The sequence below is a fragment of the Anolis carolinensis genome, unplaced genomic scaffold, assembly GCF_035594765.1.
Source record: "Anolis carolinensis isolate JA03-04 unplaced genomic scaffold, rAnoCar3.1.pri scaffold_21, whole genome shotgun sequence".
Classification (NCBI taxonomy): Eukaryota; Metazoa; Chordata; class Lepidosauria; order Squamata; family Dactyloidae; genus Anolis; species Anolis carolinensis.
Window position 1 is genome coordinate 1,122,760 of NW_026943831.1, and position 26,563 is coordinate 1,149,322.

The window sequence follows — 26,563 nt, forward strand, 5'->3', positions numbered from 1 at the left end:
ACACTTGGGAAGTGTTCGACTTGTGGTTTTGTGAAACGAAATCCAGCATGTCTATCTTGTTTGCTGTGTCATACAACGTCGTTGTGTCAATAATAATAATAATAATAATAATAACTTTATTCTTATACCCCGCCCCATCTCCCCGAAGGGACTCGGGGCGGCTTACATGGGGCTATGCCCAGACGCAACAGTACAAAATCAAAGCAAAAACAATAAACAGATCAACCAACCATAAAAAACATCGACATGGAAAAACAGTCATAAAAAGTAAATACACAGAATAATGTTAAAAACATGAGTTGGATCAAAAGATCTAGGCCAAGGTGCAGAAAAAATAATAATATCATAAGCCCATTACCCTCCACCACTCCACAAGTCAGCACCCCGGGTTAGGGTTATGATATTTTTATTATATTCTATTATTGTATCAATATATTTTATATTACTTTAATTCTATTATTCTATTCTTTATTCTGTTATATGATTTTATATTATATTTTATTACTATTCTATTTTAATATTATTATATCCTATTATTATACTCTATTATTCTATGATTCCACTTTCATATTATATTCTGATTATAGTATAGTATTCCTTGTTCTATTATTCTGTTGTGTTATGATATTGTTATTATATTCTATTATTGTATCAATATATATATATATATATATATATATATATATATATATATAATTATTATTACATTATATTCTGGTTATAGTATAGTATTCCTTGTTCTATTATTCTATTGTGTTATGATATTATTATTATATTCTATTATTGTATCAATTTATTATTATTATTATTATTATTATTATTATATTCTGATTATAGTATAGTATTCCTTGTTCTATTATTCTGTTCTGTTATGATATTATTATTATCTTCTATTATTCTATTAATACGTTTTGTATTATTTTGATTCTATTACTCTATTCTTTATTCTATTATTTTTATATTACATTATTATTATTATTATTATATTCTATTATTGTATCAATTTATTATTATTATTATTACTACATTATATTCTGATTATAGTATAGTATTCCTTGTTCTATTATTCTGTTGTGTTACGATATTATTATTATATTCTATTATTGTATCAATATATTATTATTATAATTATATTCTGATTATAGTATAGTATTCCTTGTTCTATTATTCTGTTGCGTTACGATATTATTATATTCTATTATTGTATCAATATATTTTATGATTATTATTATTACATTATATTCTGGTTATCGTATAGTATTCCTTGTTCTATTATTCTATTGTGTTATATTATTATTATATTCTATTATTGTATCAATATATTATTATTATAATTATATTCTGATTATAGTATAGTATTCCTTATTCTATTATTCTGTTGTGTTATGATATTATTATTATCTTCTACTATTGTATTAATATGTTTTATATTATTTTGATTCTATTACTCTATTCTTTATTCTATTATTTTTATATTACATTATTATTATTATCATATTTTAATATTATTATATCCTATTATTATACTCTATTCTTCTTCTATGATTCCGCTTTTATATTCTATTCTATTATTCTATTATTCTGATTCCTGGGTTTCTTCCCTTCTCGGGAGCGAGGGAAGGAGAAAGGGCAGAAGCCCCGCCCCCCGCCTTCGGGCGCCATCTTGGGGCCGGGCGGAAGTCCAGCGAGAGCGGGAGGCCTCCGCTTCCTAGAGGGGCAGCGCCACTTCCGGGCAGTTCCTCAATGGCGGCGGAGAGCTGAGGAGCGCGGGGAGCGGCAGGTGAGGCGCTTTATTATTGTCGTTCCTTACTTTATTATTACATTAGTATTATTACGTCCGATAGATAGATAGATAGATAGATAGATAGATAGATAGATAGATAGATAGATAGATAGATAGATAGATAGATAGATAAGGCACGGGTAAACTTAGGCCTTCCCTCAGGCTTTTGGACTACAACTCCCAGCATTCCCGGCCTCAGGCCTGTTCCTTTTCCCCCTCAGCCGCTTAAGCAACATTAAATAATGTAATAATATGACAATAAAATAAATATATATTGATGGTAATAAATACAGTTGAGTCTCACTTATCCAAGCCAAACGGGCCGGCAGAAGCGATCAGGAATACCTTGGATAATAAGGAGAGATTAAGGAAAAGCCTATTAAACATCAAAATAGCTTATGATTTTACAAATTAAGCACCAAAACGTCATGTTAGACAACAAATTTGGCAGAAAAAGTAGTTCAATACGCAGTAATGCTATGTAGTAATTACTGTATTTACGAATTTAGCACCAAAATATCACGATGTATTGAAAACATTGACTACAAAAATGCGTTGGATAATCCAGAACGTTGGATAAGCAAGTGTTGGATAAGTGAGATTCCACTGTAATTATATTATATTAATAATACAGTTATGACATAATATAACAATAAACTAATAACAAAACATAGCGATAATAAAGTAATGGATAACAATAAGAAATAGGCTAATAATATACAGTAATAGTAAAATTAATAAATGACAATAATAAATGACGATAAAAGAGACTACATCAATACAATTAGTAAAATAACAATACAGTAGAGTCTCACTTATCCAAGCCAAACGGGCCGGCAGAAGCGATCAGGAATACCTTGGATAATAAGGAGAGATTAAGGAAAAGCCTATTAAACATCAAAATAGCTTATGATTTTACAAATTAAGCACCAAAACTTCATGTTAGACAACAAATTTGGCAGAAAAAGTAGTTCAATGCGCAGTCGTGCTATGTAGTAATTACTGTATTTACGAATTTAGCACCAAAATATCACGATGTATTGAAAACATTGACTACAAAAATGCGTTGGATAATCCAGAACGTTGGATAAGCAAGTGTTGGATAAGTGAGATTCCACTGTTATTATATTATATTAATAATACAGTTATGACATAATATAACAATAAACTAATAACAAAACATAGCAATAATAAAGTAATGGATAACAATAAGAAATAGGCTAATAATATACAGTAATAGTAAAATTAATAAATGACAATAATAAATGACGATAAAAAAGACTACATCAATACAATTAGTAAAATAACAATACAGTAGAGTCTCACTTATCCAAGCCTCGCTTATCCAAGCTTCTGGATTATCCAAGCCATTTTTGTAGTCAATGTTTTCAATATATCATGATATTTTGGTGCTAAATTCATAAATACAGTAATTACTACATAACATTACTGCGTATTGAACTACTTTTTCTGTCAGATTTGTTGTATAACATGATGTTTTGGTGCTTCATTTGTAAAATCATAACCTAATTTGATGTTTAATAGACTTTTCCTTAATCGCTCCTTATTATCCAAGTTATTCGCTTATCCAAGCTTCTGCCGGCCCGTTTAGCTTGGATAAGTGAGACTCTACTGTATATTGAAATAATACAGTCATAATAACGGAATATAATAAAACAATATAAGAAGAATAACAACATTAAATAATGTAATAATATGACAATAAAATAAATATATATTGATGGTAATAAATAACATTAAATAAAGGAGAGGAAGAGGTAAAGGGAGAACTTTATACATATATCGCGTGTGTGAATATACTAGCATACATATATACTAGCTGTGCCTGGCCACGCGTTGCTGTGGCTTATAGGAATCCTTTGTTGGCCAGGTGGAATAGCAGTGAATAGTCTTGCAGTCTCAAAGCCTGGCCATTTTTTTCTTATGGGAATCCTTGTTTCGTGAGCTGGAATACAGTGGAATAGTGTCAGGCTCACTTCAAAGGACCAGTCTGAACGCAGATCAAAGATAGCTGCTCTCAAATCCAATCTTTATTGAAGAATACATGACTTTGGAAAAAGTCGAGAATGACCTAATGTTTACATACAATCATTTTTATCACCTCTGATGCAACGTAACACCACACGCAAATATCATCATCAAACCCCACCCCCTGTATCACATTTCTACTATTCCCACACACTCTACCAATTATAATTGTTTATACTTTCAACCCCGAGTTCCCAAGCTCTTCTGTCTTCTTCTGCCAGGTGCTTCCAGGATTATTTATGTTATGACTCCAAGTCCAGGGCTTGGAAATTCAGCCCTGGGACTTGGTTCCATGACAGAATAGGCTTGCTGTTTGGAAGGCTGGGTACTTGTGTTCTAGGGGGATTGTTTTTTGGGCTGCTAGAATTACAGTGAATAGCCTCGCAGATTCAAAACCTGGCTGCTTGCTACCTAGGGGAATTTTTGATTGGTCAGCTTCAATAGTACAGAGTAGTATCGCTGCTTCAAAGCCTGGCCACCTTCTACCAAGGTTAATCCTTTGTTGGTCTGGTTGAATTGCACTGAATAGCCTTGCAGCTTCAGTGCCTGGCTGTGTTATACCTAGGGCAATCCTTGTTTGGTGAGCTGGAGTAGCACCTTCAGTCAAAGAGCCACTTTGAAGCCTGGCTACTTCCTTCATAGGGGAATCCTAGTTTGGCCAGTTTGATTTGCACTGAATAGGCTTGCAGTTTAAAAGCCTGTCCGTTTTCTACATAAGGGCATCATTTGTTGGCCAGTTTGAATGGGACAGAGTAGCCTCGTGGCTTCAAAGCGTGGCAGTTTTCTATCTAGGGAAAATCTTCGTTGGCCAGGATGAACAGCACTTAATAGCCTTGCTGCTTGCAAGACTGGCCGCTTTCTACCTTGCGGAATCCTTGGTTGGTCAGGTTGAATAGCAATGAATAGTGTCGGTGTGGCAGGTATGAATGCTGCAATTAGCCACCTTGATTAACATTTCATAGCCTTGCAGCTTCAAAGCCTGGCAGCTTCCTGCCTAGGGGAATCCTTTGTTGGGAGGTGTTAGCTGGCCCTGGTTGTTTCCTGTCAGGAATTTCCCAGTTTTTAGAGTGTTGTTCTCTATTTACTGTCCTGATTTTAGAGATTATATTGTTCTGTATTATTATACCACAGTAATTAGTACATTTTATATTTATAATCTTATATTATCTGCTTAGAGCTGGATTGTATGAGGCCCTTTCTACACAACTGTATAAAATCCACACTGAACTGGATTCTATGGCAGTGTGGACTCCAGAGAATCCAGTTCAAAGCAGATACTGTGGATTGTGTGCCTTGGCATACTAGGTTATATAGCTGTGTAGAAGGGCCTTAAGTCTACACTGCCATATAATGCAGTTAAAATCAGATAATCTGTATTTTATAGGCAGTGTGGATGAGGCCTAAGTGAACCCTGCCTGCCCCCGGACACCATTGTGGCTGAAGAGGTTGCTATGACATGAAGGGGGCGGGGCCTAAAGAGGGCAGGGCCTTCCCTACTAACTGGCAGCCAGGGGAAGAACGGCTCTTCCTTATCCTGACAACTGGCTCTTGCTCTACCTGCTGCTTTCCACCTGTCGGCTGCAAACACAGTTGCCCCTCTTAGGACAAGTGTGGAGAGTGAAGGGAAAAGAGGGGAGTGTACCATTCGGGTCGAAAAGCGGGGGGGGGGGGGGGGAGTGAAAAATAGATAGAGGCCAATCCGTATTTTTGGGAGGGTTTTTTTTAATGAAGGACATGCCTGGGATGTGTTGGTGTATGGTGGCCAAATTTGGTGTGATTTGGTCCAGTAGTTTTGTTGTTAACTTGGTCCTAATTATGTGCATTACATTTTTATATAACTAGATAATAATATATGGTATAATATGAAATATATAATATAATAGCAACAATATTATAGTATTAATAGCTGTGCCCGGCCACGCGTTGCTGTGGTGAAGTCTGGTGGTCTGGGAAATAAAGTATTGAGGAATTGGTGGTAGTTAAGGTAAAGGGTAAAAGGTTTTCCCCTGACATTAAGTCCAGTCGTGTCTGACTCTGGAGGTTTGTGCTCATCTCCATTTCTAAGCCGAAGAGCCGGCGTTGTCCGTAGACTCCTCCAAGGTCATGTGGGATGACTGCATGGAGCGGCGTTACCTTCCCGCCGGAGCAGTACCAATTGATGCACTCACATTTGCATGTTTTTGAACTTCTGGGTTGGCAGAAGCTGGAGCTAACAGTGGGGGCTCTCTCCGCTCCCCCAATTCAAACCTGCGGCCTTTCAGTCCAGAAGTTCAGCAGCTCAGCGCTTTAACACGCTGCGCCATCAGGGGATATTATTTCCTAAAGGTTGTGAATATACAATATTTCTGATTAGGTTTTTTTTGTTTGTTGGAGGCAAGTATGAATGCTGCAATTAGGAAAAATGATTAGGATGTAATGGCCTTGCAGCTTTAAAGCCTGGCTGTTTCCTCCCTGAGTGAATTTTTTGTTGGGAGGTGTTAGCTGCCCCTGATTGTTTCCTGTCTGTAATTCCCTTGTTTTCAGAGTGGTGTTGTTTGCGATATTTTATGTGCTTCTACTGTCTGTGACCCTGAGAAAACAGAGGATTTTCCAGACTTTGATGATGGGAATACTTTGTTGGGAGGTGTTAGCTGGCCCTGATTGTTTCCTGTCTGGAATTCCCTTGTTTTCAGAGTGGTGTTGTTTGCGATATTTTATGTGCTTCTACTGTCTGTGGCCCTGAGAAAACAGGATTTGCCAGACTTTGATGATGGGAATACTTTGTTGGGAGTGTTAGCTGGCCCCGATTGTTTCCTGTGTGGAATTCCCCTGTTTATTTACTGTCCTGGTTTTAGAGATTATATTGTTCTGCATTATTCTATCCCAGTAATTATTTCATATTAAAGAAGAATCTCACTTATCCAACATTCGCTTATACAATGTTCTGGATTATCCAACGCAGTCTGCCTTTTCATAATCAATGTTTTTGTAGTCAGTGTTTTAAATTCATTGTGATATTTTAGTGGTAAATTTGTAAATACAGTACAGTAGAGTCTCACTTATCCAACATAAACGGACCGGCAGAACGTTGGATAAGCGAATATGTTGGATAATGAGGAATTAAGGATAACCCTATTAAACATCAAATTAAGTTATGATTTTACAAATTAAGCACCAAAACATCATGTTAGACAACAAATTTGTCAGAAAAAGTAGTTCGGTACACAGAAATGCTATATAGTAATTACTGTATTTATGAATTTAGCACCAAAATATCACGATATATTGAAAGCATTGACTACAAAAATGCGTTGGATAATCCAGAACGTTGGATAAGCGAGTGTTGGATAAGTGAGACTCTACTGTAAATACTACATAGCATTACTGCGCATGGAACTACTTTTTCTGTTAAATTTGTTGTATAATATGATATTTTGGTGCTTAATTTGTATAACGATTACCTAATTTGATGTTTAATCGGCTTTTCCTGAATCCCTTCTTATTATCCAACATATTCACTTATCCTGGTGGCCTGTTTATGTTGGATAAATGAGAGTCTACTGTATATTGATAATCTTATATTATCTGCTTAGAACTGGATTATATGAGGCCCCTTCTTCACAGCTGTATAAAATGCACACTGAAGTGGATTATATGGTAGTGTGGAGTCAAGATAATCCAGTGCAAAGCAGATAATATAAGATTATAAATGGGTTATATAGCTGTGTTGAATGGCCTTGAGTCTACACTGCCATATAATCCAGTGCAAATTAGATAATCTGTGGAAGAAGTCTAAGTGAGGCCTAAATCTGCCTGTCCCCTAACTGAACCCTGGCTGTCCCTTGGCTTGCTAGGAGTTGGTTGCTAGGAGACGAAGTGGGCAGAGATTAGCCCTCTAAACTGGCAGCAATTGGATAAAAATTTTTTATTGCTCTCCCTCTAATTAGGACTTTGTTTTTCTTTTCTTTTTGTTGTATCAACCTTGAGGCGTGGATGATGGGTTGTGTTGTCAAATTTCGAGGTTGGGGGGCCTGTACTTTTGTTGTTTTGTGAATTGCCGTGATGCCATCACTCTTTTATATATAGAGATAATAGAATACTATGTTATTCTTATTAATTAATTAATTATTTACTGCATTTATATTCCGCCCTTCTCACCCCGAAGGGAACTCCTTGTTCTTTCTGCGTCCTTTCTGCCTTGTCTTCTATACGCCCGCAACGGGGTTTCTTTCCCTTGTAATACCCACTTCCAGCACCAACGGCTCAACCTGCGATGTACTTCGCCTCCTGACTCCTCTTGCGCCTTCTTGGAAAATGGCTGGCTCCAAGGAAGCTGCTGGATCTGGCTCTGTTTTTCAGTATGGGATTGGATATTGGAAAGAGGGAAGGGTACGTTAAGGTGTGGCATGTATGAATACTGCAATTAGCAACCTTGATTGGGATTTAATGGCCTTGCAGCTTCAAAGCCTGGCTGCTTCCTGCCTGGGGGAATGCTTTGTTGGGAAGTGTTAGCTGACCCTGGTTGTTTCCTGTCTGGAATTTCCCTGTTTTCAGAGTGTTGCTCTTTATTTACTCTTCTGATTTTAGAGATTATATTGTTCTGTATTATTATACCACAGTAATTATTACATTTTATATTTATAATCTTCTATTATCTGCTTAGAACTGGATTATATGAGGCCCCTTCTACACAACTGTATAAAATCCACACTGAACTGGATTATATGGCAGTAGGGACTTAAGATAATCCAGTTGAAATCAGATAATCTGTATTTTATAGGCAGTGTGGATGAGGCCTAAGTACACTCTGCCTGTGCCCTGGGCACCATCTTGGCTGAGGCAGTTGCTAGGACACGAAGGGGGCAGGGCCTAAAGGCAGCAGGGCCTACCTTTCTGACTGGCAGTTAGGTGGAGAATGGCTCTTCCTCATCTTCTGTAATTTGCACTATTTTTCTAGGTTTCTTGATTGAAAGACATAGATTGGATGACTATGTCTTTTGTGGCCAAAATTGGTGTGATTGGGTCCAATAGTTTTGTTGTTTACTCCATAGTATAATGTCACATTACATTTATATATATAAACTAGCTGTGCCCGGCCACGCGTTGCTGTGGCGAAGTCTGGTGGTCTGGGAAATAAAGTATTGAGGAATTGGTGGTAGTTAAGGTCAAGGGTAAAGGTTTTCCCCTGACATTAAGTCCAGTCATGTCTGACTCTGGGGGTTGGTGCTCATCTCCATTTCTAAGCCGAAGAGCCGGCGTTGTCCGTAGACTCCTCCAAGGTCATGTGGGATGACTGCATGGAGCGGCGTTACCTTCCCGCCGGAGCAGTACCTATTGATGCACTCACATTTGCATGTTTTTGAACTTCTGGGTTGGCAGAAGCTGGAGCTAACAGTGGGGGCTCTCTCCGCTCCCCCAATTCAAACCTGCGGCCTTTCAGTCCAGAAGTTCAGCAGCTCAGCGCTTTAACACGCTGCGCCATCAGGGGATATTATTTCCTAAAGGTTGTGAATATACAATATTTCTGATTGGTTTTTTTGTTTGTTTGTTGGAGGCAAGTATGAATGCTGCAATTAGGAAAAATGATTAGGATGTAATGGCCTTGCAGCTTTAAAGCCTGGCTGTTTCCTCCCTGAGTGAATTTTTTGTTGGGAGGTGTTAGCTGGCCCTGATTGTTTCCTGTGTGGAATTCCCCTGTTTATTTACTGTCCTGGTTTTAGAGATTATATTGTGCTGCATTATTCTATCCCAGTAATTATTTCATATTAAAGAAGAATCTCACTTATCCAACATTCGCTTATACAACACAGTCTGCCTTTTCATAATCAATGTTTTTGTAGTCAGTGTTTTAAATTCATTGTGATATTTTAGTGGTAAATTTGTAAATACAGTACAGTAGAGTCTCACTTATCCAACATAAACGGGCCGGCAGAATGTTGGATAAGCGAATATGTTGGATAATGAGGGATTAAGGATAAGCCTATTAAACATCAAATTAAGTTATGATTTCACAAATTAAGGACCAAAACATCATGTTAGACAACAAATTTGGAAGAAAAAGTAGTTCAATACGCTGTAATGCTATTTAGTAATTACTGTATTTATGAATTTAGCACCAAAATATCACGATATATTGAAAGCATTGACTACAAAAATGCGTTGGATAATCCAGAACGTTGGATAAGCGAGTGTTGGATAAGTGAGACTCTACTGTAAATACTACATAGCATTACTGCGTATGGAACTACTTTTTCTGTCAAATTTGTTGTATAATATGATGTTTTGGTGCTTAATTTGTATAACGATTACCTAATTTGATGTTTAATTGGCTTTTCCTGAATCCCTTCTTATTATCCAACATATTCACTTATCCTGCCGGCCTGTTTACGTTGGATAAGTGAGACTCTACTGTATATTGATAATCTTATATTATCTGCTTAGAACTGGATTATATGAGGCCCCTTCTTCACAGCTGTATAAAATGCACACTGAAGTGGATTATATGGCAGTGTGGAGTCAAGATAATCCAGTGCAAAGCAGATAATATAAGATTATAAATGGGTTATATAGCTGTGTGGAAGGGCCTTGATTCTACACTGCCATATAATCCAGTGCAAATTAGATAATCTGTAAGAGGCTTAAGTGAGGCCTAAGTCTGCCTGTCCCCTAACTGAAACCTGGCTGTCCCTTGGCTGGTTGCTAGGCAACCAAGTGGGCAGAGATTAGCCCTCTAAACTGGCAGCAATTGGATAAAAAAAATATTGCTCTCCCTCTAATTAGGACTTTATTTTTCTTTTCTTTTTGTTGTATCAACCTTGAGGCGTGGATGATGGGTTGTGTTGTCAAATTTTGAGGTTGGGGGGCCTGTACTTTTGTTGTTTTGTGAATTGCCGTGATGCCATCACTCTTTTATATATATAGATAAATAATATGCATATATAGATAGTATATAGATTATAATATATAATTATTTATATTACAGTAGAGCCCCGGTTAACTGAGCTCCGGTTAACCGAGGCTCTGTATTATCCGAGGCGCCACTGCCCCTCCCTCTCCCTCTCCTCTTGAGTTTGAGAGGAGAGGGAGAGGGAGGAGGAAGCACCCTGCCATCGCTGCTGCCTAGCAGCGATGGCGAGGCGCTTCCCGAGGGGCGAGGGCTCACCAAGGGACGTCCCTCGGCCCAGGCAAGCACCTCGCCATTGCTGCTGCTTAGCTGCGATCGCAAGGCGCTTCCTTAAACCGGATTGCCGGGAGGGATAATAGGGCCTCCCAGCAATCCGAGGAGTTCCGTTATCCGAGATTGGGCTTGCCCCTTTATCTCGGATATTCAGAACTCTACATTATATTGTATTATATTATATTAATATATTATTATATATAATAATTAAAATTTGATTGCAAAATTATGTAGTAATATAATATTATTGTAATTATACTATAGTAATACAATAGTAATTAGCTATGCATGGCGGATGCATTGCTGTGGCGTAGTCTGCTGCTTTTGAAAAAAAAAGTAATGAGGAAGTGGTGGTTTTTAATATATGTTATATAGAATCATAGAATCATAGAATAGTAGAGTTGGAAGAGACCACATGGGCCATCTAGTCCAACCCCCTGCTAAGAAGCAGGAAATTGCATTCAAAGCACCCCCGCCAGATGGCCATCCAGCCTCTGCTTAAAAGCCTCCAAAGAAGGAGCCTCCACCACAGCCCCGGGGAGAGAGTTCCACTGTCGAACAGCCCTCACAGTGAGGAAGTTCTTCCTGATGTTCAGGTGGAATCTCCTTTCCTGTAGTTTGAAGCCATTGTTCCGTGTCCTAGTCTGCAGGGCAGCAGAAAATAAGCTTGCTCCCTCTTCCCTATGACTTCCCTTCACATATTTGTACATGGCTATCATGTCTCCTCTCAGCCTTCTCTTCTGCAGGCTAAACATGCCCAGCTCTTTAAGCCGCTCCTCATAGGGCTTGTTCTCCAGACCCTTAATCATTTTAGTCGCCCTCCTCTGGACGCTTTCCAGCTTGTCAACATCTCCCTTCATCTGCGGTGCCCAAAATTGGACACAGTATTCCAGGTGTGGTCTGACCAAGGCAGAATAGAGCATGGGGAGCATAACTTCCCTGGATCTAGACGCTATTCCCCTATTGATGCAGGCCAGAATCCCATTGGCTTTTTTAGCTGCCGCATCACATTGTAGGCTCATGTTTAACTTGTTGTCCACGAGGACTCCAAGGTCTTTTTCGCACACACTGCTGTCAAGCCAGGCGTCCCCCATTCTGTATCTTTGATTTCCATTTTTTCTGCCGAAGTGGAGTCTCTTGCATTTGTCCCTGTTGAACTTCATTTTGTTAGTTTCGGCCAATCATCTCTCTACTCTGTCAAGATCGTTTTGAATTCTGCTCCTGTCTTCTGGAGTGTTGGCTCTCCCTCCCAGTTTTGTGTCGTCTGCAAACTTGATGATCGTGCCTTCTAACCCTTCGTCTAAGTCGTTAATAAAGATGTTGAACAGAACCGGGCCCAGGACGGAGCCCTGCGGCACTCCACTTGTCACTTCTTTCCATGATGAAGACGACGCATTGGTGAGCACCCTTTGGGTTCGTTCGCTTAGCCAATTACAGATCCACCTAACCGTAGTTTTGTCTAGCCCACATTTTACTAGTTTGTTTGCCAGAAGGTCGTGGGGGACTTTGTCAAAGGCCTTACTGAAATCCAGGTAGGCTACATCCACGGCATTCCCTGTATCGACCCAACTCGTAACTCTATCGAAAAAAGAGATCAGATTAGTCTGGCATGACTTGTTTTTGGTAAATCCGTGTTGACTATTAGCAATGACTGCATTTGTTTCTAAGTGTTTGCAGACCACTTCCTTAATGATCTTTTCCAGAATCTTGCCTGGTATTGATGTGAGGCTGACCGGACGGTAATTGCTTGGGTCGTTCTTTTTTCCCTTCTTGAAGATAGGGACCACATTCGCCCTCCTCCAATCTGCTGGGACTTCTCCCGTTCTCCAAGAACTCTCGAAGATAATTGCCAGTGGTTCTGAAATATGCTTGTATGTATATACAGTATGCATAAAGTTGTGTGTGAACTGCAACCCACATCATGCCTGGTTAATGCCTACAAACTCCATCTGGAACTCCCTCCCTAAAGAAATAAAACTGGGCCCCTCCCTCCTCTCCTTCAAAAAACAACTGAAGACCTATTTATGCTCAGTAGCATATGGAGAGGAAGAGGATTAGAAAAAGAGAGATCCCTACCGGGCCCTGGATGAGAACTGTATTGTATTTGGACCTTCCTAGTCCACGCCAGCCCAATGGTCAGCATTTGACCCACACTGTGAACTCAAGTTGGCTGTTGTAAACTAATGTGGATGCTTGTTTGGATTTTTATATAATTTTTATATAATTTTGTTTGACTACACGTAGCTTAATTTATTGATGTTAGACTTTAAATTGATGTGAGGTTTTAATGTTATTTTTAAATGTGGGGTTTCTCTGGGATTTTTATGTTCAGTATTTGTTTGTTTATGGAGGCATTGAATGTTTGCCATTTTATGTTGGAATCCCCTCAGGGAGATAGGGCGGAATACAATAAAGATGATGATGATGATGATGATGATTATTATTATTATTATGTTGGGCAAGTGTGGTCTAGATGCAGTAATGCTGGGGTTCAGTGTGGTCTCTGGCTGTAGGGTAAACTTGAACTCCCACTATGGTGAGTGTATTGCCATATTTTCAGAGTGTTGTTCTTTATTTACTGTATTAGAGTTTTTTTAATGCTGGGAGCCAGTTTTTGTTCATTTTCAACGGATTTCCCTAGGTAGGAAGCAGCCAGGCAAGTGTGGTTTATATACCTGTGGAATAATGTCCAGCATGGGAGAAAGAAAGAACTTTTGTCAGCTGGAGGCAAGATTGAATGCTGCAATTAGTCAACTTGATTAGAATTTAATAGCCTTCTTCTAGCTTCAAAGCCAGGAGCCCCGGTGGCGAAGTGTGTTAAAGCACTGAGCTGCTGAACTTGCAGACCGAAAGGTCCCAGGTTCAAATCCCGGGAGCGGAGTGAGCGCCCGCTGTTGCTCCAGCTTCTGCCAACCTAGCAGTTCGAAAACATGCCAATGTGAGTAGATCAATGCCGCTCCGGCGGGAAGGTAATGGTGTTCCATGCAGTCATACCACATGAACAACGCCGGCTCTTCGGCTTAGAAATGGAGATGAGCACCAACCCCCAGAGTCAGACACGGCTGGACTTAATGTCCGGAGAAAACCTTTACCCTTTACCTTAACTACCACCAATTCTTCAATACTTTAATTCCCATACCACCAGCCTTCGTCACAGCCACGCGTGGCCGGGCACAGCTAGTTACTATATAAAAATGAGGTAAGAAAAACAAGCATCACCCCATGACCTTGGAGGTGCCTACGGACAACGCTGGCTCTTCGGCTTAGAAATGGAGATGAGCACCAACCCCCAGAGTCAGACACGACTGGACTTAACGTCAGGGGAAACCTTTACCTTTACTTTACTAGCTTCAAAGCCTGGCTGCTTCCTCCCTGGGGGAATCCTTTTCTGGGAGGTGTTAGCTGACCCTGGTTGTTTCCTGTCTGGAATTCCCCTGTTTTCAGAATGTTTTTAGAGATTATATTGTTCTGTGTTATTATACCACAGTAATTATTATATGTTATATTTATAATCTTACATTATCTGTAATACCCACTTCCAGCACCAATGGCTCAACCTGCGATGCATTTTGCCTCCTGACTCCTCTTGTGCCTTCTTGGAAAATGGCTGGCTCCAAGGACGCTGCTAGATCTGGCTGTCTTTCAGTGTGGGATGGGATATTGGATACTGGAAGAGGGAGGGATACGTTAAGAAGTCTGCCATCTTGGATATCGAGAGGAGTAAATTAAGAAGGCCACCTTGAATATTAGAAAAGGGCAACCATCTTGGATAATGGGAGAGGGGTACGTTAAGAAGTGGGCCATCTTGGATATTGGGAGGAAGGATACATGGATAGGTCGGCCATTTGGACATTGAGATAGAGATTTATTAAGTAATCAGCCCTCTTGAATATTAGCAGAATGAAGGATACATTGAGAGGGTGCCCATCTTGGATATTGAGATAGCGATTCATCAAGTAGTCGGCCATCTTGAATACTGGTTGAATGAAGGATACCTTGAGAGGGCAGTCATCTTGGATATTGTGATAGGAAGAGCATAAGTCGGCCATCTTGGATATTGTTTGAATGAAGGACACATGAGTAAGTGGCCATCTTGGATATCGGAAGAATGAAGGATATGGACAGGGCGGCCATCTTGGGTATTGGGAGAGGGATACATTAATGCATTAATAAGCTGGCCATCTTAAATATTGGTGGAATGAAGGGCACAACTGTCAGCCCCTTTTTGATGGGTTCCTTCGACCAGGGAGTAGGGTGGCAACCTGTGCTTAAAGGGGCTACATTCCCCCCGAGGACACAAGTCCGCCGTCTAGGGGTCTTCCTGGAATCAGTGTTGAAAAATGTGACTTGGTCGATGCTTTAGTTACATCCAGGATGGATTACTGCAGTGCACTCTACGTGGAGCAGCCTTTGAAGACAGTTTGGAAATTGCAATTGGTGCAGAGATTGTCAGCCAGGTTACTAACTGGGGCTAGCTATAGGGAGCACACCACGCCCTTATTGAAGCAGCTCCACTGGTTGCTGATAAGTTTACCTTTCCAATTCAATGTACAGGTTATTACCTGCAAAGCCCTATACGATTTAGATCCAGCCGATCTTCGTGATTGCATCTTCCCCTGTGAAATGGCGCAGGCTCTAAGACCTGCTGGGGAGGCCTTCTCGATCCCACATCCGTGTCAAGTACAGTTGGTGGAGACGGGGGGGGGGGGCCTTCTCGGTGGTGGCCCCCATATCTGGAACGCACTCCCCAGGGAACTCAGGCAAGCCCCCACACTACAGCACTTTCAGAAAGTGCTGAATTTTGTCAATGTTTATTGTTCCCAAATGCCGGCTGAGATCTTTTGGTACGGCCAGTGCACCAATTACCACTGGGAACACCTGTGCTGGTTTATGCCCAAGCCTTTGCAGTTCGATCTTGAGGTCCTGGTATGGCAACATCAATAATCCAAACTTTTTTCTTTTCCACAACTGAGGTCTGGTGTGTTGTGTTCCAAAACTTTGTCAGTCTGGATTCGGAAATCCCACAGTATCTTTGTGTGCTCATTTTCCATTACCTTTGCAGGTTTGTGATCCCACCAGTTCTTTACTGATAAGAGGTGGTACTTGTGACATAAGTTCCAATGGATCATTTGGGCCACATAGTTGTGCTTCTGTTTGTAGTCTGTCTGTGCGATTTTCTTACAGCAGCTGAAGATATGATCAATGGTTTCATTGGTTTCCTTGCACAGTCTGCATTTTCGATCATCAGCTGATTTTTCGATTTTGGCCTGATTTGCCTTTGTCCTGATGGCTTGCTCCTGGGCTGCAAGGATCAGGCCTTCTGTCTCCTTCTTTAGTGTCCCATTCGTGAGCCATCGCCTGGACTTCTCCTTGTCCACTTTTTCTTCAATTTTGTCAAGGAACTGTCCATGCAATGCTTTATTGTGCCAGCTGTCAGCTCTAGTTTGTAGTGGCGTCTTCTTGTACTGATTCTTTATCTGCTGTGCTTTGAGAAGTTTCTGACTTTTGACCTCAATCAAAGGTTTTTCGCTTTCCTTTACATATTCTGCCAGGGCATGTTCTTCTTCTTTGACTGCTTGTTTTACATGTAAGAGTCCTCTGCCACCAGATCTTCTAGGCAGATATAGCCGGTCAACATCACTGCGAGGATGAAGTGAATGATGAATGGTTATGAGTTTTCTTGTTTTTCTTTCCAAATTGTCCAGTTCCGCCTTCATCCTGTTTATGATACCAGCAGTATATCTAATGGCCCAATGATTTTTTTCCTTCTTCAATGCCACTGTTGAACATTTGTCCAAACCAAACTCCATGCTGATATCAGTGCTAAATATTTGGACAGTATTAGTTAGAGACTGGATTTCAGTTTCAGTTTTTCCATACAGCTTCAGGTCATCCATGTACATCAGATGTGAAATTTTGAAAGATTTGATAGTCGAGGTTTGTTTTTGTAAGACAGAGGTATCATGGCAATAATGAAAAGCAATGGGGATAATGAGTCTCCCTGGAAAATTCCTCTTCTGATGTTAGCAAGTCCGTAGCTTTCATTTCCAACAAATAGTCCAGTTTTCCCGTGCTCTATCATATTTTCAACAAAAGTGCCAACGTTTTTACAAATCCCGATGGCGTCCAGGCATTTGATGAACCAGCTGTGTGGGAGTGAGTCAAAGGCCTTTTTGAAGTCAATCCATGTCATGTGAAGATTAGTTTTTCGACTTTTGCAGTTCTCCAGAAACATTTTGTCAATCAATAACTGGTCTTTTGTGCCCCTGCTTTTCTGTTTGTTGCCTTTCTGTTCAGCTGGCAAGATGTTTTTTTCTTCAAGATAGTCTTGAATTCTGTCAGCTATGACGCCAGTCAGTAGTTTAGACACGTTATTGGCCTGTAGTTTCCTGGTGTTGCTCCTTTTGCGGAATCCTTTTGTATCAGATATGTTCTCCCAGTTGTTAGCCATTCACTGATACTTCCTTTTTGCAGCATCTCATTGAATTGTTGGGCCGTGTTTCCATGTAGAGTAATCAGGTATTTGAGCCAAAATCTATGCAATTGATCACTACCAGGCAATATGCAGTTCTTGACTTTTTGCACTCGTTTGCTGATCATTTCAGTTGTTATTTCCATCTGTTCCATTTTGTTCTGTGAGAATTTTCCTTCAAACTCCTTTATCCACCCAGCGTTTTTGTTGTAGTTCTTATTATTTCCCCAAAGTTCTTTCCAAAACTTAGTTGTTGCAGTTTTCTCAGGCTTTATGATTACTGTGTCTGTTTTTGGTTCAGACTCTGATTGAAACAGTTGATTTTGTCTGTACTGGATGATTCTGGCTTCATATTTTTCAGTTTTTCTGGCTGTTGCTGTAATTTGTTCTTTCACGATTTCCAAAGCTTCTTCAGTTTTTCTGGTGTTCAGCCAGTACTTTCTGATCAGTTTCTTCTTCATATTTTTCAGGTTACTTGCATCTGATCATAGATTTTTGATTTTCAACTCCAATCTGATCTTCCATTTTGGTTTTCCAGTCAATTTTCTGTGGGGCTGCGTGGCTGTAGGAAGCCAAGCTCTTCTGTTACTATCACTGCTGTACTGTAGGCAAACTGGTTTGTTTGTTCAATGGATTTTATTTGGACAGTAAATAGTACTGTGTTCACACTTTTCATGAGATCTTCAGGAGTCTCTTGGGCACTGTTTTTAAAGTTGGGAGATGCATTCTTACTGCATTTGCTGCAGCATGGGCCATGATTTTATCATTGAGCTCTTGTTGTCTTGCTGTCAACATTCCTGGAAATTCACCAAATGTTTCAAGTGTTGGTTCTTCAAATTCTGGCAAAAGCTCCATATTTGTTTTGGTTCAGTCAGCTCCACCATTCCAAGTGTTACTGGAGTCTCAGCTACTGTCTGTACTGTGGCCTGATCATCATTTACTATGCAGATTTTCTGAATTTCTTTGAGTTCAACTTCACTGAACACTTTGTTTCTGATGATGAATCTTTGTTCATCAGCCAGTGGGGTTTCTGTTATCTTTGAGTAAGGGAACTTTTGTTTCCAAAGTTGATGGATCCTTTTTTGGTAGCTGTGCTTCTGAGGTTCTGATTAAGAAGTTGGCCATCTTAGATATTGGCAGGAGGGATACATTAGTAAGTCGGCCAAGTAGGATATTAGTAAAAATTCATTGAGAAGCCTGTTGTTAGGATTCACTAAGTAGTCAGCCATCTTGGATATTGGGAGAATGAAGGATCCATGGAGAGGGCAACCATCTCAGATATTGGGAGACATCAATAAGTCAGCCATCTTGGATATTAGGGAAAGGCAGCCATCTTGGATTTTGGGATAAGAAATATGGAGAGAGAGGCCATCTTGAATATTGAGAGAGGAAGGGAAAGATTAATAAGTCTGGTTTTCCTCTCATTTGTCTGGCAGGTAACCTCTAAACACACCTTGAGAAGAACAACCTTTGAGAGCTTTGCCCTAAGAATGCCATAGGACTGAAATGAAGGGTCACTGCACTGGCAAGAATAAGGAATAAGTAAGAGAAAGACATATTTCAAGCAACATACTTGAAGGAAAGTGCTGTTAAAAGAGGGGTTTGGAGACGAGATCAGAAGGCTACGGAAATACAAAGACCGAGAAGAGGAAATCCTGTGCTGCTCAGGAGTTCATATCTGTGAACCTCTGGCATAATATCAGAATCATAAATCTAAAACAATGGAAAACCTTCATCCCCGTTCCACATCACATATAGAGGAGAAGCTACATAAGTGTATGGACTGTGGGAAATGTTTCATGTGGAGAAGTTCTCTTACTACACATCAACAAACTCACACAGGAGAGAAGCCATACACATGCATGGAATGTGGAAAGAGCTTCACTCGGAGTGGAGACCTTCGTTCCCATCAAAGGACCCACACAGGGGAGAAGCCGTATCAATGCACGGAATGTGGAAAGAGCTTCAGTCGGAGTAACTATCTGCATTTCCATCAAAGGACCCACACAGGGGAGAAGCCATATACATGCATGGAATGTGGAAAGAGCTTCAGTCGGATCGGAAATCTGCATTCCCATCAAAGAACCCACACAGGGGAGAAGCCATATACATGCATGGAATGTGGAGAGAATTTCAGTCGGAGTGACACTCTGCGTTCCCATCAAAAAACCCACACAGGGGAGAAGCCGTATCAATGCACGGAATGTGGAAAGTGTTTCAGTCGAAGGGACATTCTGCTCTCCCATCAAAGAACCCACACAGGGCAGAAGCCGTATCAATGCATGGAATGTGGAAAGAGCTTCGGTCACAGTAACACTCTGCATTCCCATCAAAGAACCCACACAGGGGAGAAGCCGTATCATTGCATGGAATGTGGAAAGAGCTTCGGTCAGAGTGACACTCTGCGTTCCCATCAAAGAACCCACACAGGGGAGAAGCCGTATCATTGCATGGAATGTGGAAAGAGCTTCATTCAGAGCGGAGTGCTGCATTCCCACCAAAGGGTCCACACTGGAGAGAAGCCACATAAGTGCATGGAATGTGGAAAGAGCTTCAGCCAGAGTGAAAATCTGCGTTCACACCTAAGGACCCACACAGGGGAGAAGCCATATCAATGCATCGAATGTGGAAAGAGCTTCAGTCATAGTGGAGGTCTGTATTACCATCAAAGGACCCACACAGGGGAGAAGCCGTATCAATGCATGGAATGTGGAAAGAGTTTCAGTAACAGTGGAGCTCTGCATTCTCATCAAAGGAGCCACACAGGGGAGAAGCCGTATCAATGCACGGAATGTGGAAAGAGCTTCAGTCGAAGGGACAATCTGTGCTTCCATCAAAGAACCCACACAGGGGAGAAGCCATATCAATGCATGCAATGTGAAAAGAGCTTCAGCCAAAGTGGAAAGCTGAGTTCCCATCTGAGGATCCACACAGGGGAGAAGCCATATACATGCATAGAATGTGGAAAGAGCTTCAGCCAAAGTGGAGCTCTGCGTTCCCATCAAAGGATGCACACAGGGGAGAAGCTGTATCAATGCATGGAATGTGGAAAGAGCTTCAATCAGAGGGGAAATCTGCGTTCCCACCAAAGGACCCACACAGGGGAGAAGCCGTATCAATGCATCGAATGTGGAAAGAGCTTCAGGCACAGTGGAGGTCTGCGTTCCCATCAAAGGACCCACACAGGGGAGAAGCCTTATCAATGCATCGAATGTGGAAAGAGCTTCAGGCACAGTGCAGGTCTGCGTTGCCATCAAAGGACCCACACTGGGGAAAAGCCGTATCAATGCATCGAATGTGGAAAGAGCTTCAGTCAGAGTGGAAAACTGCGTTCCCATCAAAGGACCCACACAGGGGAGAAGCCATATACATGCATGGAATGTGGAGAGAACTTCAGTCGGGTTGGAAATTTGCGTTCCCATCAAAGAACCCACACAGGGGAGAAGCCGTATCAATGCACGGAATGTGGAAAGAGTTTCAGTCGAAAGGACTTTCTGTGCTTGCATCAAAGGCTCCACACAGGGGAGAAGCCATATCAATGCATAGACTGTGGAAAGAGCTTCAGGCAAAGTGGAGGTCTGCGTTCCCACCAAAGGCTCCACACAGGGGAGAAACCGTATCAATGCATCGAATGTGGAAAGAGCTTCAGGCACAGTGGAGGTCTGCGTTGCCATCAAAGGACCCACACAGGGGAGAAGCCGTATCAATGCATGGAATGTGGAAAGAGCTTCATTCAGAGTGGAAAACTGCATTCCCATCAAAGGATCCACACACGGTTAGAGGAAGAGACCTGCCTTTCAATTTCCTGTTCTACTTAAAAAATCCCCCAGACAAGGGTCCCATCCCTCCATAGGCAGGCAAAAAATGAGAGAATAAAAGTACAGAGGAAGGCCGCCACCTTGTTCTCTATGTGTCGTGGACAACCGTCTGTGTGGATTGACTTGATCTCCCACAGAGGAGGTCTCTTCTCATTATTGCAGCCATTTTTGAAGGGGTTACCCTGACCTTCCTCCTCAAGGAAAGCATCCCAGACTTCTGAGATGATCTGTGAACGCTTGCTGAAGTGAGAGCAGCTGAAATCTTATGGAAAAGACCAGCTCTTTGGGAGCAGATAACGGCATTCCTTCTTACTGTTGTCCTGGACCTTGGCTCTGCTGCCTCGGTTTCAGTTCTGGACTCTGGTCCTGTTCCTGTCACCCTGCTCTGTGTTTGTTGGAAATAGGCAACCTTCTCAAGCCTCCTCTGTTTAATGATTTGTCTGTATATAATGTGTTGTTTTATTATTGAAGTGTATGTGTGTCCTTGGGTGTGCAGTTTTTCCTAACACTATGTTCTTGAGGATGTGGGAGATGCTGCAGACCATGTGACCAGATCAGGGACTGATTAGAACACAGTTAAGGGATGTCAGTTGTGGGATGACATTGGAAGTAGACGGTTATGAAAGAGAGTTGTACAGAGATGTATAGTGTTGATGAGACTTAGAAAGACTGAAAGTTAAAGACGCAAACCAAAATAAGCAGCTTTTTGCAGTTTGTGGATCCAATTTTGGTGGTGTCCTTCCTCGCCCGCCCGCCTCTCCACTGGAAGGGGCTCCTGCTTTTCAACAGATTACACAGAGAAGCCATTGAAATTCTCAAACATGTGGACAACTTCAACAGAAAGGAGGAAACCATAAAAATGAACAAAGTCTGGCTACCAGTATTAAAAAAAACTCAAAAATCAGAACAGTAAATAAGGAGCAGCACTCTGAGACATGGGAACTAGGGGCAGCTAACAAAGGATGCCCCCAGGCAGAAAGTAGCTAGTAGATGTAGCCATTCAATGCAAATTTGACAGAAAAAGTAGTTCCATGCGCAGTAATACTATGTAGTAAGTACTGCATTTCCAAATTTACCACCAAAATATCACAGTGAATTTAAAGCACTGACTACAAAAACATTGACTACTAAAAGGCAGACTGCGTTGGATAATCCAGAACATTGGATAAGTGAATGTTGGATAAGTGAGATTCTACTGTAATATGGAATAATTACTGTGATAGAATAATACAGAACAATATAATCTGTAAAACCAGGACAGTAAATAAAGAGCAACACTCTGAATGCAGGGAAATTGGGAATTCCACAAAGGAAACAATCAGGGCCAGCTAACATCTCCCAAGAATGGATTTTTCCAGAAAGGAAGCTGAGAAGGGAGTGAACCAGTGTCTGTTACCAAACTCACTATTAATACTATTATTATTATTATTATTATTATTATGTTGCTGTGAACCGTGTAAATGAATACAATCTGGCTCCAAGTATTCAAAAACACTAAAATCAGAATATATAAAAATTACTGTGGTATAATAAAGCAGAACAATACAATCTCTAAAATCAGAACACTAAATAAAGAACAACACTCTGAAAACGGGAATTCCACAGAGGAAACAATCACGGCCAGCTAATACCTCCCTACAAAGTATTCCCATAATCAAAATCTGGCAAATCCTCTGTTTTCTCAGGGCCACAGACAGTAGAAGCACATAAAATATCGCAAACAACACCACTCTGAAAACAAGGGAATTCCACACAGGAAACAACCAGGACCAGCTAACACCTCCCAACAAAGTATTCCCATAATCAAAGTCTGGCAAATCCTCTGTTTTCTGAGGGCCACAGACAGTAGAAGCACATAAAATATCGCAAAGAACACCACTCTGAAAACAAGGGAATTCCAGACAGGAAACAATCAGGGCCAGCCAACACCTCCCAACAAAATCACTCAGGGAGGAAACAGCCAGACTTTAAAGCTGCAAGGCCATTACATCCTAATCATTTTCCCTAATTGCAGCATTCATACTTGCCTCCAACAGACAAAAAAAAAATCAGAAATATTGTATATTCACAACCCTTAGGAAATAATATCCCCTGATGGCGCAGCGTGTTAAAGCGCTGAGCTGCTGAACCTCTGGACCGAAAGGCCGCAGGTTTGAATTTGGGGAGCGGCGAGAGCCCCCACTGTTAGCCCCAGCTTCTGCCAACCCAGAAGTTCAAAAACATGCAAATGTGAGTGCATCAATAGGTACTGCTCCGGCGGGAAGGTAACCAGACTTCGCCACAGCAACGCGTGGCCGGGCACAGCTAATATAATAATAATAATAAGTTTATTTATATCCAGCTTTGATTTTATATATATACTGCTTTTGCTCAATAACACTACAAAAGACTATCTTGTGTGTGTGGCTTGGTGTCAACAGCAAAGTGAACTCTTCTGAGGTGCGACAGGTTCCATCCGTCTCCTTTGCCTTGTGTTTACAAGAACCCCCCCCCCCCCCCCGGTGAGCCCCCTCCCTAGAACACTGATGGCCAACCTATGACACGCGTGTCAGCACTGACATGCCTAGCCATTTTTGCTGCATGCAGATTGATTGGATGACTATGTCTTTTGTGGCCAAATTTGGTGTGATTTGGTCCAGTGGTTTTGTTGTTTACTCCATGGGAATTATGCACATTACACACACACACACACACATATATATATTCTATTATTATTGTAGTATATTATTACTTTATTATTATTATTCATTATTCATGACTACATTGAAACTAGAATAGAGAGAAATCAGCATGGAAACTGCAAGAAGTACCGTAGATTGTTGTACATGGAAATAATGGTAGTAAATAGTTTTTGATTTATCGAATACAGTTAAATATTACAATTACATATTTTTGTTGTTTAAAGGAAACATATTGCGAAATTATGGTTTTTTTTCTCGAAGTGACACACCACCCAAGTCATGCTAGGTTTTTTGGTGAATTTTGACACACCAAACACAAAAGGTTGCCCATCATTGCCCTCGAATACCCTCCGGTCGGGACGGAAGAAGGGAGGGTGGAAGGTTCCGACTTAATAATGAGTCTCAGCGAAATGACGAGCAAGCTGACCTTGATGGGATGGCCTCCTTTTTTCCCAGTTTTTTTAATTTAAATTATTGAAAAATTTTGAATTCTACATATTCACTTCTTAAAACTTATACATTCTTTAACACATTTACAATACAGAGTTATGTATATCCTAGCTCCTATAGTATTTTCACTCTCTAACTATATGACATACTCATATTATTTACCTTTTGTGACCCTTCACCCCAGACCAGCCAATTACAATATTTATTTCCAACATTCCATTGTTTATTTTACAGTTTTTCCCCCTCATCATCTACGTATAGAAACTCTATAAATTTTCCCCATATCTTCCCAAAATCATCCTTTTTTAAATAACCCTCTTAATTTTAATATTACGTGTCAATTTATCATTTATCGCAATATCCCAAATCTCCTGATATCATTCTTCCATTTCTTCTCAGCAAAATGATGAGCGAGCTGGCCTTGACGGGATGGGCTCCTTGGATAGGGCTGAGCGTTTGGAATTGAGGGTTCGGCGTAGTGTGAGAATCGCAAACAGAAGGGAGGTGAGGGGGCAGAGAAATGCCTTCGTGTTTTGCAAAGAGTGCTAAAAGGGGTGCGCTCGGGGAAAAGCCTTTGTCAAAGCAACTTGCTCGTGACCGGAGAAGCAAGCTCCAGTTTCCCTGCTGTGCTTTGGATTATCATTGCAGCCCATGTATCCATGTTCCTTGGAATTGCCATGCTCTCTTTGGATGTTGTTTATATTTGTAACTGAGTTTTGGTGCTTTACTTTTGCTTTTTGAAGATCTTTTTATTATCTATCGTTAATAAACTAAAAAGAGTCAAACCTGCCGTGGAGTTTGTGTGTTAGAGCAAGGTGAATAATAATAATAACAACAACAAGCAAGGCCAAAGCGCAAAATGAGCTCAGGCAAAATGTGTCATGCGGATGGAGAGTTCTTCTCCAAAAGCCAGGTTTCAAGGCTCTTCCCAAAGTCAAGGCCGAGGTGCGACACCCCCGAACACAAGACCAGGCCTGGAGCGAAGTCAGGAAAACTTCATTTATATTCCGCTCTGTCTCCCCAAAGGGACTCGGGGCCATTTCCAGTCATAAAACTACAACGTACACGACATGGCCAGTATAATGAAACACATGATTGAAATGAGGTAAAACTATACTATTAAAATAAAAAATAAATAGCAGTTACAACAAACCTTTCATCGGGGGGATGGGAATCATTAGGCCCCCAGGCAGAAAGTAGCCAGTAGATGAAGCCATTCAATGCAAATTAGGGTGATTAACTGGAACATTCACGCTGGCCTCCAACTGACAAAGAGTTCTTTTTTCACCGTGGACTTCCCACAGATACATATAAACCTTCCTTGCTTAGTTTTCCCATATACCTCACAACCTCTGAGGATGCCTGCCATAGATGTGGGCGAAACGGCAGGAGAGAATGCTTCTGGAACATGGGCACACAGCCTGGAAAACATACAACAACCCTGACACATATTGTATTATTACGGGCTACACCTGGACACGCCTCACTGTGGCTCAGTATTTATTTATTTGCAATATTTATATCCCGCCTTCCTCTCCCCCGAGGGGGACTCAAAGCGGATCGTATGATCGTATTGTTGGGAATCATCCTGGAGGACTCAAGTCTAGATAGATGATAGAGTTACATTGAGGGAATCCTTTCCCTGTTTCCAAAGCATGCCTAGACAGGCTTCACTGGGTTTCACTCTATCCTGTTTACGTCACATCCCTGACTTTGAAGTTAGTAGAAATGTGAATCTCCAGGGACACTAACTTCCCATTGGTCAGAATGTCTTTTATGGCCCCAATAAACAGGACCATGAGGTTGGAACCATTTTGGTTCTCTCTTCTCCCTTTGTTCTTCTAGCTAACAAGCAGCATCTTGCTGTCTCTCCTGGCAAGATGTAACTATTTAGATGTTTGTTATTTTTCCTTAGAAACCAGTCTGGAGTAGACTAGACAGCTCCCAAGCCTTTCTATCTGCAATGGCGTTCTTTTTACCTGAATAAATCCTTTTTGAACTTTTATTGAGACTCTGAAGTCCATTGCCATCCTAAATGGTCAAAGGCTTCTCTTTGTTTGCCCCGTGTAAGTAACTGTTGCATTTGAAAGCTTTTGCTTTTGCTACTCTGCTGATTTTGGTGGAATCTCCTCCAGAGAGGGTTGAATTGAGTCT

The 26,563-nt window shown here is 40.9% G+C and overlaps 2 protein-coding genes across 8 annotated transcripts in view; both read left to right on the top strand.

Annotated features, from left to right (window-relative positions):
* Nucleotides 1-26,563, top strand: part of LOC100559028 (zinc finger protein 239-like) — a 169,422-nt gene that overhangs the window by 16,698 nt on the left and 126,161 nt on the right. The window lies entirely within an intron of this gene.
* The window catches only part of LOC100566973 (zinc finger protein 850-like), an 84,659-nt gene that overhangs the window by 16,683 nt on the left and 41,413 nt on the right, over nt 1-26,563 (top strand). Inside the window, exons 2-3 of one of the 7 annotated variants that reach the window (XM_062966464.1) lie at nt 1,613-1,780; nt 18,897-19,002. The exons of 1 other annotated variant lie outside the window; for it this stretch is intronic. Coding sequence is in view for 2 of the 6 variants with exons in the window: in XM_016998430.2 (XP_016853919.2) it covers nt 19,182-21,162 (1,981 nt within the window). In the remaining 4 variants the exon portion in view is untranslated. Of the gene's footprint in view, nt 1-1,612; nt 1,781-18,896; nt 19,003-19,049; nt 21,351-21,420; nt 25,195-26,563 lie in introns of those variants that run through there. 5 more of the 7 variants (XR_010001475.1, XM_062966463.1, XM_062966460.1 and 2 more) reach the window with 5 other exon arrangements.